Here is a 20,833-nt window from a genome sequence, read left to right as displayed (position 1 = left end):
TACTAGAGATGAAAAGGGACATTTCACGATGATCTAAAGTTTTGCTCTACAGGAAGTATTAGGATTCTAAATTTAGATGCACCTAGTAACACAGCCTCAAAATATATAAAGCAAACATCGTTCATATTAAAAGAAGAAACACACAAATTACAAACATATTGAGATTTTCAAAAACATTCTCAATGATGGAACAAAAAGACAAAAAAAAATCAATATGAGAATTTAAGTTGGAACAACATCATTGGCAAACTTGATTTAATGGATCAATTCTTTCTTAAATAATTTCACAATTAAGATTTGAAGGCAGTCTAGGGTAGTGGTTACACACAGGAGCTTTGGAGTCAGGCAGACCTGGATTCAAGTTCTGCCACAACTACTTTATGCAAGTGAACTTGGATAACTTCCTTCACCTCTGTGAGCCTCAGTTTTCCCAACTGTAAAGTGGGGTTAATACCAGTATAGACCGCATGGGGTCATTGTGAGGATGAACAGAGATGATGCAGGTGGAGTGCTTGCCCCAGAGTGGTTCCCAGGCCGACCTGTCCCTGCCATACCTTGCTCTTTTCCTGCAGCGTCATAGAGATCAGGCTCTGCTCGGTACTGCTCCTTTTCAGCTCCACCCTGAGCTTCCTCATTTCTTTTTCCATGTCCTGGATTTGCTGAAAGAGTTCCAACAACAGGGAAGTCAACTTCACAGCTCATTTCATCCGGTTCATTAAGGCAGAAACCTAGTCTGGGATTCGCTTCATTCCTTCCATTGGGGGACAATTCCACATCTTTGAGGCAAAGTAGACTTTCTTTCAACGGATGCAATGAAAGGGCTGGGTGAGGGAAAATTTGAGTTTCTTTTGAAGATCAGCATGGATCCTGGATTAAACAGTACAAGATACCTATCCACTCATTAGAATCTCTTTCCTTGGGGTATATTTTTGAGTTCAATCTAAATAAGGGCTGTTTGGAAGACACAATGGGCACCGTTTGGAAAAAAAGAACAATGACATTTTTCTTTTTTCTCAGTTGAGGCAGAGAAGTGTGCTCCTGACAGAGAGAAGAACACACGTCTCCTGCCCCCGTCCCAGGCACCGTCCTTCCCAATGGATGGAAAACGTATGCCTGGTGATGTGCACGAGGGTTTGGGCTGGTATAGGGGGTGAACATTTACATTTAGTGGTCATCTTTTCATTGTGTTAATTTTTATGTTCACCTTCCATACAAGGCCAGTGATACAGTTGCTTTTTAGTTTGTTTTTACGAATTGTTGTAAAATTGAATGTATTTAAGTAAAAATACTTCAAGAAGAGTTGTGTTAATAACAGTGCTCACAGCTGTGATAAAACTTGTGACAGTGGATCATGAAAGTCTGGGCATCACAAGTCCAGGGGTAGGGACCGCGGTGAATTTCTAGCAGCATACGGTGGCCACCTCCCGTCCCTTTCCCCAGGGGAAACCTGATGAGGGGCCTTGAGCCAACTGCCCAGAAAATCTGGGGAGCGTGTGTTTTCCATGGTCTTTTCACCCATCTCTTTGAGGCTAGCAAATCAAAGAATTAGGAGACTACAATAACAGACAAACACCCAGAAAGCCCCAGAGCTTGTGCTAGCTAATGGGCCAAGGAACCCCTCCAAAACCCTCAAGGCCACAATCTAGGCTTTCAGTGGACACCTAGGGGTCAGGAGGTTCAACGCACGGTTTTGCAGAGTTTTAACTCTTTCTCTTGGGCTTCCCACTTCTCCTTCTGGGCATCTTCCTTCTGTAACTCTTCTTTCAGCACTGAGCACTGGGGAGAAAAAGGACAAGGCCAGGGGGCTTGGCTGGGGGTCCCAAGTACCTGTGTTCATGCCCAGGAGTGTTTCCTGCTGTATAACCCAATCACACCTCTGAATTCTGAGAGGCGAGACCATTTATGTGATGGGAGCACGGGATCCTGCAGTCGTTCCCAGTTCACCCCTCTCATGAGTTCTGAGGAATAGAGCGTCTAAATTCCTCTTCAAAAGCCAGCAAACTTCACCGCAGGGGAAAGCCAGCTTTGTAGTGTCTGGGTACTTAGGGTGCAGGAATTGGGATATTTTCACGCTGTGACCAGTGAGGGTGGAAGGGGCCGAGCCAGTGAGCCCAGATCCATCTTAGGGCTTTTGTGCAGGTTGCATCTCAAAGACACAACTGCCCTGACTGGTGTGGAGGGGTAAACGGAGCTGTCTTGCCCGAGGGCGGCTTGGCAACAGGCATTAAGGGCATAAGGATGGATGTGCCTTCTTTTGACCCAGCAATTCCCACTTTAGGAATGTACCTTAAGGACAATGACTGGAGAAATAAGTAAATCTGTAGTTTCAAGGATGCTCTTCACAGAATTGTCAGTAACAGTGGAAGAAAAAAAAAAGAGGAAACAACCCAAGTGTTGTTTAGAACAGCAGACCACTTTATAACACTGGGTACATCCAGGAGAAAGTATGTAGCTTTTAAGATGAATGATAAGAACATTGCTTTATTAGAATGGGAAAATAATCAGTATTTAAAAATTTAAAAAATGTGCATAGTATAAATTCACTATAAAATGATTGATTGATTTCTAGGCAATATATAGAAACAAGACTGGAAAAACAGACATGAAAATATTAACACTGATTTCTCAAGGTAGCATTTCCTCTGCTCTCTTTTTACTTTTCCTTTTCAATGTCATCTACTTATTTTTCTAAAATTAACACACATGATGTATGCCATTAAAAAAAAAGGCATCTCAAATGTTCACAAGAGCAGTACCCTTGGTGGTGACGAGCCCTTTTGCTATTGGCCCGCACAGTCTAGAGGAGAAGGGACCTCATTCCAAGGTCAACGAGGAAGGGGAAACGGGGACATAAATCATCCAAATGCACTTCAGGAGGTAGAAGAGCCAAGCAGGTGCTGTCTTTGCAGATTCCTTCTACTTAGCACCAGCTCTTCATCCCCTTCCCGTCCCCAACAGAGACACACACACCACATAAAACAGCTATAGCACATGCCTGGGAAGACACTCTGCTTGGGAGAAATGAATGCAGAGGGCTTGGCCAGGCAGCTGACCTTGGGCAGAGGCAGAAGAGCACAACTAAAACCAGCCTCCCACTACTCGGAAAACGATTTTGTCATCCCCATTTCACAGATGGGGAAATGGAGGCCAAATAAGTTACAATAAAAGAAAGCTCTGGGGTTGGACCCTGGTCTGTCTGATCCCAAAGCTCATGCAGTGCCTTTCACCAGCTCCAAACTGGGTATGGTACTACGTACCAGGTATTACTTATTGTGCCTTTTCCTTGGAACCTCAAGATCTGTTCTCACCCCACCCCCATGCAGACCTAGCTATCGGGTAGCCTCTGGGAATCTCTGAGTTGCCACCTGAGATGAAAGCTTTGAGGTTTTACCTTGACTCACAGAAACAGGCACATCATGCAAATACTGAGAAATCTTATCCTATAGAGGCAGGATTCTAAAGTTAGCATTGAAGGCAAGATTTGCAAATAGTCAAAGTTACATGTAAAAAGCTCTTTGCTTGCCTACCACGTTCATCTTCCATAGAGACATTCTACACACTAAAGTCTAAGGAAGAAATGAGAGTCTGCGTGTTTGCATCTGGATCTTCAAACATTCTGCTTTGAAGACAATTATGAGAACCAGTGGTGCTGGGACCATGATGCAGCCGTGTGGTCATCCTTGCTCACAGAGAGATCGTATTCTGTTTAATATTAAACTTTGCAATGGCAGTATATGCTCATAGGTGTGTTTGTTCCTGGGATTAAACAAACTAATTTATAATAGGGGTTAGAAAATGTTTGCTGGATTTGAAAATCTATTATGCTTATTCTGAGCCACATACATGCTGTCCTTTGAAAGGCTTCAGAGAAGTTGGCCACCTGCCCAGCAGCTACCCTCCCTGTGTCCTTGGGCACTGGCCTCATCTCACCACCGTGTGTCATGTGACTCCACTGTGTCTGCTTTTCGCAGCTACAATTTGCTGATGACCCGACACTCACCCTGGAGCTGAGGGCTTCGAGCTGGTGATCCTTTTCTTTGTTCTCACTTTTCAGTTGATTCACCTCCTGTTGTAGTTGTTGAACTTGACCATCCTTTACTAACACGTCTCTTTGCAAAGATGACACCATCTCTGTAAAAGAACAAAACCAAACCAAACCAAAACAGAAGACTCATGGAGGTCAAAGAGGCAGGAAGGACTATTGGCAACACCATGGCTGTCAGCCAACGTTCGGACAAGACCTTCCAAGCCTGGGCCACCACCGGTGCCCGCCTAGAACTGGGGAGGATTTTTGCAAGGGTCCCAGAGCAGGAATGGGAATGAGAGCAAAGTCCACAGAACAGGGTTTGAGGCTTCAGTGAGAATGAGGGGCGGTCAGCAGCAGCGAGAGGAGAAGCCTTTAGGGGCCCCTTGTGGGCACAAGCCAGGCAAAGCTGGGAGGAGAGGCCACACCATGGGCCTGGGGAACAAAGGCCCAGCACAGGGAAGGTCCAGGAATTCTTCTCCAGAGGCCAGGAGACGGGCCTGTGGCAGAGGGCACTGCTGGACGCTATTGATGGGGTGGTTGGTTTCACAGTCCTCTGAGTTTGGACCCCTCTCTACCACTTATTATCTTGGTGGTCTTGGACAAGCTATTTCACCTCCCACTGTCTGTCCCACACAGAGTTATTGTAAGGGTCTAATGAGACGGTATGTCCCAAGAACACAAAGTGGCTAAATTATTTTTGTTCCATGGCGCCTATTATTTTTCTCGGCAGCCAGCTTCCAAAATGGCCCCAATGATTCCTGCCGCCTAGAATTCATGCCCTCTGTAGCCCCTCCCACCCTGAATAGGGCTGCCAGGGGAACCAATATGATACTGTGGAAATGACGGACTGTTTCCTCTCAGGCTGGGTCATAAAAGACACTGTGGCCTCCTCTTTGCTCCCTCTTGAATCACTCACTCTGGGGGAAGCCAACTGCTGTGTTGTGAGGACACTCAAGCAGCCCTAGAGAGAAGCATGTGTGCTCAGGGACTAAGGCCTCCAGCCAATAGCCACATGAGCAGCCATTCTGAAGGGGGATCCTTCGGCGCCCCCCGAGGCTTTAGATGACATGACTTATGCCCCAGCCAACATCTTGACTGCAACTCATGAGAACTAAGTCACCCCCCGCTCAAATTCCTGAACTACAGAAACTGGGGGAGATAATAAATATTGGTTGGGGTTTTATCCATTACATGTTGGGGTAACTTGTTATGCAGCAATAGATAACTACTCCATTACTGTAGTATCATTTTTTTAAACATCTTTATTGGAGTATAATTGCTTTACAATGGTGTGTTAGTTTCTGCTTTATAACCAAGTGAATCAGTTATGCATATATATATCTCCCCATATCTCTTCCCTCTTGCATTGTAGTATTATTTTGAATAAAAGTGGGAAGAAGGGTGCATAAATGCAGTGGTATTGGGTTATCTCCTACGGTTCTTTTCTTGAAAGAACATCAGGCCCAGTTTTAGTGGTAGGTATCAATCAAGAATGTCTATGAAATAAAGCACAAAATGCTCCAGAATTTCAGTTTAAAAATGAGCTTTGCCTCCAGGACACAGTTCAGTTACTTGGAAATCCCTCTGGGGCTTGCCACACTTTGAGTGGGTCCAGCCCATCTCAAGCGTTATCCCAACCCAGGTCTGTCCGACTCCCTGATCGGAGAAGGTGGGATCTGAGACAGGCTTGATGCTTGGATGAGGTTTCACTGGCCGACAAACGGGAGGAAGGTGAGGACCAGAGAGTTCATCCTTCCATTCCTAGTGCCCAGAACAGCACCTAGCCTGGGGGAGGTGCTCAAAAAATATCTGAGGACATCCCAAGTGAGGGAGGAGCATAAGCAGAGACCTGGGGGCAGCAGTGGGTGGGGCTGGATGTGATTAAGTTGCAGAGTGAGGCAGAAGGAAAGCACAGATTCATACAGAGATGGGGATTCACGTGTGACTCAATGCTATGTGTGGCTTCTACAGCTGTGGGCATGTTTCCTGCTATGCGCTGGCTGCTTTCAGAGTGATGTGCCCCTCCGAGGCTCACTGCCTCCTCCCTGTCACCTGCTTCTCTCCCTCCCCTCGTCTGTGAGTGATCCCATCCTCTTCAGGTCTCTAGGCATGCCAGTTCCTGCTTGAAAACCTCCACTGGATTCCCAACACCCTTGGAATAAAAACCCAGACCCCCTGACACTGCCCAGCCCCACAATCCCCTGTTCACTCCATGCAGCCTCTCTTGCCCTTGGCTTGTCCTTGCCCACGTGAAACAGGTCCTCTCTAAAAGAAGGACATAGCCGTGGAGGATACAACATAAACTGGTTAGAATCAGCTAGGTCCAAGGGGGCGTAAGATTCGACTTCCAGGGGAACTGGAGCCTCATTACAGGCTCATTGTAATACATGAGCGAAATGACACACCCACCAGCACCAGGATGTTCCAAGGCTGACCATAAAGGTCAAAAAGTGGGTGGTGGGGCTTCCTTGGTGGCGCGGTGGTTGAGAGTCCGCCTGCCGATGCAGGGGACACGGGTTCGTGCCCCGGTCCGGGAAGATCCCACATGCCGTGGAGCGGATGGACCCGTGAGCCATGGTCACTGAGCCTGCGCGTCCGGAGCCTGTGCTCCGCAACGGGAGAGGCCACAACAGCGAGAGGCCCGTGTACAGGAAAAAAAAAAAAAGTGGCTGGTGGCCCAATTCCTGGAAATCCCCGCCCCTTCCCCAAAATATTAGAGTTGTCCCAATCCTCCCACTCATTAGCCTATAAAATTACCCTGCCCATAAAAACTAATCGCCCCATATTTGGGGGCCTCTAGCCTTCCTAATTGGCCCACACTCTGTCTGTGGAGTGTGTTTCTCTCTAAAGAAATTCACTTCTTACTTTGTCTCTCACTGAATTCTTTCTGCGATGAGACATAAAGAACCTGAGCTTTAGTAAGTCGCGAGACCAGATGCGTGATCTCGATTAAAAGATAGTGGGTTCTGACTGGGTTCGAGTCCCAGCCCACGGGTTCAAGTCCCACCTGAGTTCCATGGTTGCACACCCACTGAGCTGGTCCCCCTTGGCCTCCCCCCTTGAAGTGCTGGCCACCACCACACACAGTTTATTTTCTCCACAGCACCACTGCTCTCTGAAGTGGGCTTGTGTATTCATCCGTTTACTTTTATTGTCTGTCACCCCCTCCCGAATCTGTGAGTACAGGAATCTGACTGTCTTGCTTGGCTCTCCCTCCCCGGAGCCTGGAACGGGGCCTGACACCTAGTAGGAGCTCAAGAAACATGTGGAAGCAATGAAGGAATCCAGGGAATCAAAGCTCAGCCACAGCTGTGTGTTGGCTGCACCTCTCACAACCCAAGCCCTTTATCAGGGAACCCCCTCGGATCAAATTAGAAAATGGTTTCACTTGGGCCCAAGTGCACTCGGCTGAAATGGGTGAGACCATGTGTGCCTTAAAGGAGTGACCCCATTTTGTCCACGCTCTAGTTTGCACTCAGGCTGCTTTGTGGAACCACCCAAGCCACAAGGTGACCTGTGTTCTCCCTGGTGGGGCCAGTGCTCAGGAGACCTTGTAGCCAAGAGATACCATTCTCTCAAATATTTACCTGGCCCTGCCCTCAGAACTGAGTGGCAAGAAACCTCCACTGAGGGAGAACTCTAATGCACCGACACGGGTGATCCCTGAGGCTGCACCCAGGTCACGGGCACAGGTGTGCTGGTTGACTGGTGATGTCTGCAGGGGGAGGGCAGAAGCTCTGGGGCCTGAATGCAGAAGGGTCTCACCTGACGTGATGGCGGCCTCCCTCCTTAAGTTCTCGGCCTCGTGCTTCAGGGAGGTGATTTCTAAGATTCTCTCAGACAGTATCTGGCACAGCACCTGGTTGTAGACTTGCTGTAGGGCACTGATCTGTGGAAGGAGGCAACACACCGTCAGAGGGGGCCAGCCAGGCCTGCAGGACACGCCGGTACTTCTCCAACATTGGGCAAAGAGTCGGGTTGATCTTGGATCGGGGTGTTGGGGAAACCAAGGTTTTCCGTTGTCACTAGTGGAAGGGGCAGGAGGGGGCCTGTTCCTTCAGTGACCACCATGTCATCGGTCCTCGAGACACGGACCTTATCTTTGTGGCCACCCAGGGGCTCTGGTGCTGCTGTCTTCCTATGACCTGTGGGTTTTTAGCCATAAATAGACCAGCTGTTGCTTCCAGATCATCCAGCACTGACTGGATGCACAGCAAAGTTCAAGAGCCGGGAGCAGGTTATGAAATGAATTCCCTCTAATGAGAATAGAGGGTAGTTTATACCTCACAGAACACTCCAGAGTTTACAAAGCCCATTCACACATGCTACACTGATACTCGTCACAGTGTTGCTGAAGGCTGACGTTCCCATTAATGTGCCCATTTTGCAAGGGAGCCAGGTTGAGACTCAGAGAGGCGAGGCCCCCTGCTCGGGATCACGCGGCTGGTCAGACGTGGAGTCTGATTCAAACCCAGTCTTTAGTTGCCTGGTTCCTCCTTCCCAGGTGGCTCTAGGAATGAGCGTGAGAAGTTGGAGACTGTAAAGCATGGCATGGACTCGGGAGCCGGACTGTGGCCTTCAAGTCCTGCCTCTGCCAGTTAACGGGCTTTGTGAACACAAGGAGGACACCGTATTCTGTTTCCTTTTGTTCAGTCTGTACGCGGGGTGATGGTAGTCCCAACCTGATAGGTTTGTGAGAAGTATTTTAATAAGTTAGCATGTGTACAAGTGCTCAGATCATGCCTGGCACATGGCACAGGGGGATGAGCTGTGACAATCCTCTCCTCTGACTACCCACGGGGTGTATTTTTTGTTTTGTTTTGGGGTTTTTTTTTTTGCGGTACGCCAGCCTCTCACTGTTGTGGCCTCTCCCATTGCGGAGCACAGGCTCCGGACGTGCAGGCTCAGTGGCCATGGCTCATGGGCCCAGCCGCTCCACGGCATGTGGGATCTTCCTGGACCGGGGCACAAACCCGTGTCCCCTGCATCGGCAGGCGGACTCTCAACCACTGCGCCACCAGGGAAGCCCTCACGGGGTGTTTTAGCTTCAGCTTCCCTCGTCCGTCTCTGGGGAAGGTAGTTGGTAATATTTATGTGTGCATTTGTAAGCCTTGCCAGGCTCACTTAAACGCCAGTGTGGTTGTTATTAAGAAGAAATACAGGGGCTTCCCTGGTGGCGCAGTGGTTGAGAGTCCGCCTGCCGATGCAGGGGACGCGGATTCCTGTCCCGGTCTGGGAAGATCCCACATGCTGCGGAGTGGCTGGGTCTGTGGGCCATGGCCACTGAGCCTGTGCGTCCGAAGCCTGTGCTCCGCACTGGGAGAGGCCACAACAGTGAGAGGCATGCGTACCACAAAAAAAAAAAAAAAAAAAAGGAAATACAGGAATCGTGGGTGGGAGGACCACAGGTCGGCTCTATCTATGGCTGCTGTGAGCACCCTGTAAGTCCATGGCTCACAGCCCCTCAAGGGCGGGCCCCCCTCCAGGGGTCTAGGTCTACACGTGGGGTGCGGAAGGCTCTCCATCAAATGCAACGTTGATAAGGCCCCGAAAGTAGCTGCCAGGCCTCGGCCTCCACAGAGCAGGTACCCGAGAGGCCGGGAAAGAGAGCTGGGCCCGGAACTCCCTCCCTCTCGGTCTGATGTGGTCAGACTGCTTGTTCTGAGTGGCCAGGACTTTCCCACCTCAAGGTGCACTGTGGGCCTTTGCCCTGTGATTTTTCAGATGTCAGGCCTAAGTACTCCCACAGGGACACGTTTATTGGGGCATAAATGCCACACAATCTGTAGACAGGACAAGAGCTAGCTTGTTTTAGTTTTTTTTTTTTTTTTTTTTTTTTTTGCTGTACGCGGGCCTCTCACTGTGGTGGCCTCTCCCGTTGTGGAGCACAGGCTCCGGACGTGCAGGCTCAGTGGCCATGGCCCACAGGCCCAGCCGCTCCGTGGCATGTGGGATCTTCCTGGACTGGGGCACAAACCTGCGTCCCCTGCATTGGCAGGCGGACTCTCAACCACTGCGCCACAGGGAAGCTCCACTAGCTTGTTTTGATAGATCAAAATGGAAGTGACAAGGAGAAGGGTGCAATTTATTTTCTTTTTTAAAAAATAAATTTATTTATTTTATTTATTTATTTTTGGCTGCGTTGGGTCTTTGTTGCAGTGCACAGGCTTATTGCAGCGCCTTCTCTTGTTGCAGAGCATGGGCTCTAGGCGCACGGGCTTCAGTAGTTGTGGCATGAGGGCTCAGTAGTTGTGGCACACGGGCTTAGATGTTCCACGGCATGTGGGATCTTCCTGGACCACGGCTCGGGCCCGTGTCCCCTGCACTGGCAGGCGGATTCCTAACCACCGTGCCAGCAGGGAAGTTCTGGATGCAATTTCTTTGTTCTCCTAAGGTAAGGTTGCCAGATTTAGGAGAGGAAAAAAGGATGTTCACTTAAAATAGGATTTCAGATAATGAATAATATATTAGTGCAAGTGTGTCCCATGCAATATTTGGGAAACACACTAAAACGAAATTCTAAAATTCAAATTTAACTGGGTGTCCTTACTTTATCTGGCAACCCCACCCAAAGAGAGTTCCTAAACTTCAGTCATTCATATACCACTTTCACTATTTTTCCCATGTCTCTTGGCTAGCCCCACTATAATTTCTTAGCATTTTTCGTAGAAGCAGCTCCCTTTTTAAACTAAAAACGTGCATTAAATTAAAAATAACTGTTATAAGAGTAAATAGAGACTCAGTATCTTAAATAAAAATAATCCCTCCAAAAGAAGAAATACAGGAATTTCCCTGTTTACCATCAGACCAGGTTGCGGGGATCACGCTAAAAAAAAAAAAAAAAAAAAAAAAAGATTGGTGGGAGGTGGTGGGCATGCCCAGGTAATGGAGTTCGGGTGTGCTGATATGGCCACCAGATGGCGCTCACAGCCTTTGGTCTTGGTTTGTGTCCTTGGAAATCTTGTCATTATTACTCTGGTAGAATTAACAGAAGCGTCGAGGTCTCACACGTTTTCTGACTCGTTTCATGCACCATCATGGTTCAGAGTCTAGGACATTTGGGGCAGTTACACTTACTTTTTCCCTGGGGCACCTGAGACATTATTGGGGGGCGTCTATGCTAGAAGTTGTGGGGACACAGGCCACTCTGACCCCCACTCTCCCCAAGGCTATACTTTTGCATGTTTGTGCTTTGGAAACTTTGAGTAAAAAAATTCTTTCACATCTTACTTTTCTCTGTTGGGGGGAACTACAACTTTTCCATAAAAGGTCCTTGGAACACTGAAAGTGTTTGTAAGCTCTTCTCAGCTTAATGCTTTTATTTGCATGATACCAGAGATAGAACACACAGAGACAAACTTCCGGGAGGGAAATCATACGTTCCCCTCTAAGACTCCAGTGATTTTGACAGATTGAAAATATTTCAATCTGAGTGTCAGAGTTTTAGGATTTCGGATTGCTGGAAAACTCCAAAGAGTCTTCAAACCTCTTTGATACTTTTACTATCAAAATAAATATCCATATTGTTTGTAATGGCATAAATTCCAAGATGTTTAATGTCTGTTAAGCTGTGTAATAAAATGGACACTGAATCATAAGAAAGTTAAGAGTGCTAGGAGGAGTGATTGTTTCAGGATGATAATTTGGCTTCTAATTAGCACAGGCGTATAAGAGCACATGGAGGTAAGAATTTTCTAGTGATATTGTAGCGGATCGAAGATCTCTGAGAGCAAATCATTATGCACACACCTTCGGGGACCAGGGAAAACACATAAAGTAATCAGAACCATAAATCAACCTGCCATGTGGCTTATACTTCTGGTGGAATGCTCTGCAGGCAGTAGAATAGTTAAGAAACTAAAATGTCAGTGGATGAAACTCTATTTGAGTTCAAATGAATGGAGCCTCTGGTTCATATATGCCTTGCTATAAAATATTCTTCTTCAGTTATAAGTGAAGCTCCAGGGGTAGGGGAGGCAAGAGCATGATGCATCAGTGTAATTATTTCTAGATAATTTCTTTGTAAAAAAAACATTTTTCCCCCAGATATCGGCAGCCACTTTAAATAATACTCAAATTGGGACCTGCTGATATTCAAAGATATGTGGAAATTATATAATATTCTATGTCAAATATATTTCAATTATTTAAAAAAAGGTATGTGGGGAATTCCCTGGCAGTCCAGTGGTTAGGACTCCGTGCTTCCACTGCTGGAGGCCTGGGTATGATCCCTGGTCAGGGAACTAAGATCCTGCAAGCCGCGTGGTACGGCCAAAAAAAAAAAAAAAGGTATGTGGGAATAATTCAGCCTCGTCCATGTACCTGAAAAAGACATGTCATTTTCTCAGGAAAGCTCTGAAATGGGAGAATAACTGAAAGGAATATTTCAGCAAAATTGGGTTCAGTTCAAGAAAAAGGTGCTCATTAATGTGTCAGCTACATGTCAAGGTAGCTGTTTGCATTAATAATCCATACAGGACCTGTTACTTTCATTGTTTTTTCAAAACCAGGTTTGAAGGAGAGTCATTAGTTCATTTAAATATTAGAGCATGTATTTGTTGACTTGTTTATTCTGTCTCCCTCACTAGAGCATAACAGGGGGAAGGATCATGTCTGTCTTGTTCTCTGCTGAATTCTCAGAGCCTGGAAGAGGGCATGACACAGGATAGGCCCCCCAAAATATTTATTTGGATTAATGGACGGATGGATGGATGGATGAATAAAGAACAACCAAACAGACACGGTCCTAAAAGAGTTCTAGAAGGTTACTGGGCCCAACCTTTGCCTTCATGGAGATTACAGTTTCCTGCTAGAATCTCCTAGGTTCACCATACACAATCTGTGTCCTTTCTAGAGCACCATTTCTAGGACTGAAACTGTGTACCTAGAATCGGTTACAGAGGGAAAGACAGTAAACAGAGCACAAGAGAACAAAGGCCCCCAAGCACTGTCTACGGTTCTTTTTTTTTTTTTCTATCTCTTTTTAAAAAATGCTTATTTATTTATTTATATTTTTCTTATTAGTCACCCATTTTATACACATCAGTGTATACATGTAAATCCCAATCTCTCAATTCATCATACCAGCACCCCCACCCCCTGCCGCTTTCCCCCCTTGGTGTCCATACGTTTGTTCTCTACACGTGTGTCTCCATTTCTGCTCTGCAAACTGGTTCATCTTTACCATTTTTCTAGGATCCACATATATGCGTTAATATAGGATATTTGTTCTTCTCTTTCTGACTTACTTCACTCTGTATGGCAGTCTCTAGATGCATCCACATCTCTACAAATGACCCAATTTTGTTCCTTTTCATAGCTGAGTAATATTCCATTGTATATATGTACCACTTCCTCTTTAACCATTCGTCCGTCGATGGGCATTCAGGTTGCTTCCATGATCTGGCTATTGTAAATAGTACTGCAATGAACATTGGGGTGCATGTGGCTTTTTGAATTATGGTTTTCTCTGGGTATATGCCCAGTAGTGGGATTGCTGGGTCCTATGGTAATTCTATTTTTAGTTTTTTAAGGAAACTCCATACTGTTCTCCACAGTGGCTGTATCAATTTACATTCCCACCAACAGTGCAAGAGGGTCCCCTTTTCTCCACACCTTCTCCAGCATTTGTTGTTTGTAGATTTTCTGATGATGCCCATTCTAACTGGTGTGAGCTGATACCTCATTGTAGTTTTGATTTGCATTTCTCTAATAATTAATGATGTTGAGCAGCTTTTCATGTGCTTCTTGGCCAGCGGTATATCTTCTTTGCAGAAATGTCTATTTAGGTTTTCTGCCCATTTTTGGATTGGGTTGTTTGTTTTTTAATATTGAGCTGCATGAGCTCTTTATATATTTTGGAAATTAATCATTTGTCAGTTGTTTCCTTTGCAAATATTTTCCCCCATTCTGAGGGTTGTCTTTTCATCTTGTTTATGGTTTCCTTTGCTGTGCAAAAGCTTTGAAGTTTCATTAGGTCCCATTTGTTTATTTTTGTATTTATTTCCATTACTCTAGGAAGTGGATCAAAAATATCTTGCTGTGATTTATGTCAAAGAGTGTTCTTCCTATGTTTTCCTCTAAGAATTTTAGAGTGTCTGGTCTTACATTTAGGTCTCTAATCCATTTTGAGATTATTTTTGTGTCTGGCGTTAGGGAGTGTTCTAATTTCATTCTTTTACATGTAGCTGTCCAGTTTTCCCAGCAGCACTTATTGAAGAGACTGTCTTTTCTCCATGGTATATCCTTGCCTCCTTTGTCATAGATTAGTTGAGCATAGGTGCGTGGGTTTATCTCTGGGCTTTCTATCCTGTTCCATTGACCTATATTTCTGTCTTTGTGCCAGTACCATATTGTCTTGATTACTGTGGCTTTGTAGTATAGGCTGAAGTTAGGGAGTCTGATTCCTCCAGCTCCATTTTTTTCCCTCAAGACTGCTTTGGCTACTCGGGGTCTTTTGTGTCTCCACACAAATTTTAAGCTTTTCTGTTCTAGTTCTCTAAAAAATGCCATTGGTAATTTGATAGGGATTGTACTGAATCTGTAGATTGCTTTGGGTAGTAGAGTCATTTTCACAATATTGATTCTTCCAATCCAAGAACATGGTATATCTCTTCATCTGTTGCTATCATCTTTAATTTCTTTCATCAGTGTCTTACAGTGTTCTGCATACAGGTCTTTGTCTCCCTAGGTAGGTTTATTCCTAGGTATTTTATTATTTTGTTACAGTGGTACATGGGAGTGTTTCCTTATTTTCTCTTTCAGATTTTTCATCATTAGTGTATAGGAATGCAAGAGATTTCTGTGCATTCATTTTGTGTCCTGCAACTTTACCACGTTCAATGATTAGCTCTAGTAGTTTTCTCCTGGCAACTTTAGGATTCTCTCTGTAGAGTATCCTTTCATCTGCAAACAGTGACAGTTTTACTTCTTCTTTTTCAATTTGGATTCCTTTTATTGCTTTGTCTTCACTGATTGCTGTGGCTAGGACTTCCAAAACTATGTTGAAGAATAGTAGTGAGAGTGGACATCCTTGTCTTGTTCCTGATCTTAGAGGAAATGCTTTCAGTTTTTCACCATTGAGAATGATGTTTGCTGTGGCTTTGTCATATATGACCTTTACTATGGTGAAGTAGGTTCCCTCTATGCCCACTTTCTGGAGAGTTTTTATCATAAATCAGAGTTGAATTTTGTCAAAAGCTTTTTCTGCATCCATTGAGATGATCATATGGTTTTTCTTTTTCAATTTGTTAATATGATGTATCACATTGATTGATTTGCTTATATTGAAGAATCCTTGCCTCTCTGGGATAAATCCCACTTGATGGTGTATGATCCTTTTCATGTTTTGCTGGATTCTGTTTGCTAGTATTTTGTTGAGGATTTTTGCATCTATATTCATCAGTGATATTGGTCTGTAATTTTCTGTTTTCGTAGTGTCTTTGTCTGGTTTGGGTATCAGGGTGATGGTGGCCTCAGAGAATGAGTTTGGGAGTGTTCCTTCCTCTGCAATTTTTTGGAAGAGTTTGAGAAGGATGGGTGTTAGCTCGTCTCTAAATGTTTGATAGAATTCACCTGTGAAGCCTTCTGGTCCTGGACTTCTGTTTGTTGGAAGATTTTTAATCATAGTTTCAATTTCATTACTTGTGATTGGTCTGTTCATATTTTCTATTTCTTTCTGGTTCAGTCTTGAAAGGTTATAACCTTCTAAGAATTTGTTCATGTCTTCCAGGTTGTCCATTTTATTGGCATAGTGTTGTTTGTAGTTGTCTCTTAGGATGCTTTGTATTTCTGCGGTGTCTGTTGTAACTTCTTTTTCCTTTCTAATTTTATTGATTTGAGTCCTCTCCCTCTTTTTCTTGATGAGTCTGGATAATGGTTTATCAATTTTGTTTAACTTCTCAAAGAACCAGCTTTTAGTTTTATTGATCTTTGCTATTGTTTCTATTTCATTTATTTCTACTCTGGTCTTTATGATTTCTTTCCTTCTGCTAACCTTGGGTTTTGTTTGTTCTTTCTCTAGTTCCTTTAGGTGAAACGTTAGATTGTTTATTTGAGATTTTTCTTGTTTCTTGGGGTGGGCTTGCATAGCTATAAACTTCCCTCTTAGAACTATGGGATGCTTTTGCTGCATCCCATAGGTTTTGGATCGTCGTGTTTTCATTGTCATTTGTCTCTAGGTATTTTTTGATTTCCTCTTTGATTTCTTCAGTGATCTCTTGGTTATTTAGTAACGTACTGTTTAGCCTCCATGTGTTTGTGTTTTTTACAGGTTTTTCCCTGTAATACATTTCTAATCTCATAGCATTGTGGTCAGAAAAGATGCTTGATATGATTTTAATTTTCTCAAATTTACTGAGACTTGATTGGTGACCCATGATGTGATCTATCCTGGAAAATGTTCCGTGCACACTTGAGAAGAAAGTGCAATCTGCTGTTTTTGGACGGAATGTCCTACAAATATCAATTAAATCTATCTGGTCTATTGTGTCATTTAAAGCTTGTGTTTCCTTATTAATTTTCTCTTTGGATGATCTGTCCATTGGTGTAAGTGAGGTGTTCAAGTCCCCCACTATTATTGTGTTACTGTTGATTTCCTCTTTTAGAGCTGTTAGCAGTTGCCTTATGTATTGAGGTGCTCCTATGTTGGGTGCATATATATTTATAATTGTTATATCTTCTCCTTGGATTGATCCCTTGATCATTACGTAGTGTCCTTCCTTGTCTCTTGTAACATTGTTTATTTTAAAGTGTATTTTCCCTGATATGAGTATTGCTACTCCAGCTTTCCTTTGATTTCCATTTGCATGGAATATCTTTTTCCATCCCCTCACTTTCAGTCTGTATGTGTCCCTAGGTCTGAAGTGGGTCACCTGGAGACAGCATATAGATGGGTCTTGTTTTTGTATCCATTCAGCAACCCTGTGTCTTTTGGTTGGAGCATTTAATCCATTCACGTTTAAGGTAATTATTGATATGTGTGTTCCTATGACCATTTTCTTAATTGTTTTGGGTTTGTTTTTGTAGGTCCTTTTCTTCTCTTGTGTTTCCCACTTAGAGAAGTTCCTTTAACATTTGTTGTAGAGCTGCTTTGGTGGTGCTGAATTCTCTTTGCTTTTGCTTGTCTGTCAAGCTTTTGATTTCTCCATCAAATCTCAATGAGATCCTTGCTGGGTAGAGTAATCTTGGTTGTAGGTTCTTCCCTTTCATCACTTTAAGTATATCATGCCACTCCCTTCTGGCTTGTAGAGTTTCTGCTGAGAAATCAGCTGTTAACCTTCTGCGAGTTCCCTTGTATGTTGTCATTTTTCCCTTGCTGCTGTCAATAATTTTTCTTTAATTTTTGCCAAGTTGATTACTATGTGTCTCGGTGTGTTTCTCCTTGGGTTTCTCCTGTATGGGACTCTCTCTGCTTCCTGGACTTGGGTGGCTATTTCCTTTCTGATATTAGGGAGGTTTTTGAATATAATCTCTTCAATATCTTCTCGGGTCCTTTCTCTCTCTCTTCTCCTTCTCGGACCCGTATAATGTGAACGTTGTTGTGTTTAATGTTGTCCCAGAGGTCTCTTAAGCTGTCTTCATTTCTTTTCATTCTTTATTCTTTATTCTGTTCCGCAGCAGTGAATTCCACCATTCTGTCTTCCAGGTCACTTATCCGTTCTTTTGCCTCAGTTATTCTATTGATTCCTTCTAGTGTATTTTTTTTCCAGTTATTGCATTGTTCATCTCTGTTTGTTTGTTCTTTAATTCTTCTAGATCTTTGTTAAACGTTTCTTGCATCTTCTCGATCTTTGCCTCCATTCTTTTTCTGGTGTCCAGGATCATCATCACTATCATTATTCTGAATTCTTTTTCTGGAAGGTTGCCTATCTCCATTTCATTTAGTTGTTTTTCTGGGGTTTTATCTTGTTCCTTCATCTGCTACATAGCCCTCTGCCTTTTCATCTTGTCTGTCCTTCTCTGAATACGGTTTTTATTCCACAGGCTGCAGGATTGTAGTTCTTCTTGCTGCTGCTGTCTGCCCTCTGGTGGATGAGGCTACCTAAGAGGCTTGTGGAAGTTTCCTGATGGGAGGGACTGGTGGTGGGTAGAGCTGGCTGTTGCACTGGTAGGCAGAGCTCAGTAAAACTTTAATCTGCTTGTCTGCTGATGGGTGGGTCTGGGTTCCCTCCCTGTTAGTTGTTTGGCCTGAAGCGACCCAACACTGGAACCTACCCAGGCTCTTTGGTGGGGCTAATGGCCGACTCTGGGAGGGCTCCTGCCAAGGAATACTCCCCAGAACTTCTGCTGCCAGTGTCCTTGTCCCTTGGTGAGCCACAGCTGCCCCCCGCCTCTGCAGGAGACCCTCCAACACTAGCAGGTAGGTCTGGTTCAGTCCCCTATGGGGTCACTGCTCCTTCCCCTGGGTCCCAATGCACACACTACTTTGTGTGTGCCCTCCAAGAGTGGAATCTCTCTTTCCCCCAGTCCTGCCAAAGTCCTGCAATCAAATCCCACTAGCCTTCAAAGTCTGAGTCTCTAGGAATTCCTCCTCCCATTGCCGGACCCCCAGGTTGGGAAGCCCGACGTGGGGCTCAGAACCTTCCCTCCAGTGGGTGGACTTCTGTGGTAGAAGTGTTCTCCAGTTTGTGAGTCACCCACCCAGCAGTGATGGGATTTGATTTTATGGGGATTGCGCCCCTCCTACTGTCTCAGTGCGCCTTCTCCTTTGTCTTTGCATGTGGGGTATCTTTTTTGGTGAGCTCCAGTGTCTTCCTGTCGATGATTGTTCAGCAGTCAGTTGTGATTCCAGTGTTCTCGAAACAGGGAGTGACAGCATGTCCTTCTACTCCGCCATGTTGAACCAAATCTGACTACGGTTTTAAGCAGAATTATGCACTGAGGCCAAAATTCATCAATGACCAACTGCTTTTTTATCAACTTTGTTGAGATATAATTTATGACCAAGATCAGTGGCCAATTTTAAAGTAGTTCTTTAAAACTTAAAAAGCAGTTTTGTTTTTTTTTTTGGATTTAGTTTCAGGAGGAAGGAAGTTGACTGGTAAATCCAGACATTCTGGGTGGAGATTTTTTGGTGAAATTCCCTATAAATGAACCAGCAGCTGCCTTCAGGTTTTGATAAAGGCCTCCGTGTTTGGAACACTGTGGGGTTCCTTCTCCCCATCTCCAGCTCTTTCTGGCTGGGTCCAGGTGGGTGTGAGAAGTGGTCACTGAAGCGACAGGAGTTGGGTGGAAATGCAAAGTGGGTGTGAAAGCATGAGGTGTACAAGGTGGCAGAGCTGAGCCCAAATCACATCACTGCCTCTCACTTGCTGTGCAAGCTGTAACAAGCTCCTGGGCATCTCTGAGCGTGCCTCAGTCTCCTCATCTGTAGAATGGCATCTGTCAGAAGACTGAGGTTTAAATAGCTAATGAGGGGACTTCCCTCATGGTGCAGTGGTTAAGAATCCGCCTGCCAATGCAGGGGACAGGAGTTCGAGCCCTGGTCCAGGAAGATCCCACATGCTGTGGAGAAACTATGCCCGTGGGCCACAACTAGTGAGCCTGCACTCTAGAGTCCGCGAGCCACAGCTACTTAAGCCCTCATGCTGCAACTACTGAAGCTCACGTGCCTAGAGCCCATGGTCTGCAGCAAGAGAGGCCACTGCAATGAGAAGCCCATGCACCGCAGTGAAGAGTAGACCCTGCTCACTGCAACTAGAGAAAGCCCGTGCACAGCAACGAAGACCCAATGAAGCCATAAATAAATAAATTAAATAAATAAATTAAATAAATAAATAAATAAATAAGTAAGCTAATGCACCAAAAGCACCTGCACCGGGGCCTGAACATGGTAGTCACTTAATCAAATCTAATATTGTTTTTACAAGGCTAGAAACTTGCCAAACCTGCACTTCCTGGAAGTGTACTCCTCACCATGTTGTGCTCACTGCCCATTTCTAACTACCTGGGTGGCTCCCCCCAGGCTCTACCTGAGAGCTGTCACCCTGTGTTGTGACCCCAAGGCCCCGACCCACTTGTCTCTGAGCCCTACCTGGTTTTTCAAGCTCTGGATCTCTCTCTGTTGGGCATCGTCCTCTTCATGCAGAGCCTGAAACTTGGGTGGGATCACCCTCTCCTTCTGCCTGGAGGCGGCTGTTTCCAACAGCTTCTGCCTCAGGTTGGACACTTGGCTCTGCAGGCTTGCTATCACGGTGTCTTTGTATTTAGATTCAAGTTCAAAATCGGAGAGACGGCTGACTTCTTTTCCCAGCAGCCGAATTATTTCATCCTGGGTGGAGGCCAGATGGGAAATTTACTAGGTGTGGGTCTGGGTGTAAGGCTGAGGCCATTTAAAGAAAGACAGGAAAAATATGGTATCATTCTTTGGGAAGGTGAGGGCAGGCAGGGAGGGTAAAAGCAGACTTTCAAGGCTATCTCTGTCACGTGGAAAATCTCATAGAGACAAGAATTGGGTTAAAATGAGGTACTTGTATATAGACTCCTGTAATGGATGTCTATACCTCACAGGTACGGAAACTTTCCTTTCCCCAAGAATTAGACTTCCATATTAAGAACAACCATCCCACTTGGGAACTTTTGTTGCTAGAAAGTTTACTTAGAATGTTTTCATTTATAATATTCAGCCTAGCACACTGGGGACCTAGGAAGGATAGTTAGGAAAACAACATTCTGTTGGACCACATTCTGCCTATAATGAAGGTTATTTGTTTTAACTTAAAACATTCTGAACTATTTGTTTTCCCTTTCCTCTCTTCTAATATTTCCTGCCTCTTTTGGCTATTCATGTATGAATTTTTTCCAGGT

At 44.9% G+C, this 20,833-nt stretch overlaps 1 protein-coding gene across 1 annotated transcript in view; it reads right to left on the bottom strand.

The window, feature by feature from the left end:
* The window catches only part of LOC132502459 (forkhead-associated domain-containing protein 1-like), an 89,338-nt gene that overhangs the window by 21,547 nt on the left and 46,958 nt on the right, over positions 1 to 20,833 (bottom strand). Inside the window, exons 5-9 of the mRNA XM_060118346.1 lie at positions 20,061 to 20,297; positions 7,793 to 7,916; positions 4,001 to 4,131; positions 1,687 to 1,776; positions 555 to 659 (exon numbers count right to left, since the gene is read on the bottom strand). Of these exons, the coding sequence (XP_059974329.1) occupies positions 555 to 659; positions 1,687 to 1,776; positions 4,001 to 4,131; positions 7,793 to 7,916; positions 20,061 to 20,297 (687 nt within the window). The remainder of the gene's footprint in view (positions 1 to 554; positions 660 to 1,686; positions 1,777 to 4,000; positions 4,132 to 7,792; positions 7,917 to 20,060; positions 20,298 to 20,833) is intronic.

This window comes from Mesoplodon densirostris, chromosome 2 (assembly GCF_025265405.1).
Source record: "Mesoplodon densirostris isolate mMesDen1 chromosome 2, mMesDen1 primary haplotype, whole genome shotgun sequence".
Lineage (NCBI taxonomy): Eukaryota > Metazoa > Chordata > Mammalia > Artiodactyla > Ziphiidae > Mesoplodon > Mesoplodon densirostris.
This window is presented reverse-complemented; position numbering and strand designations above follow the sequence as displayed.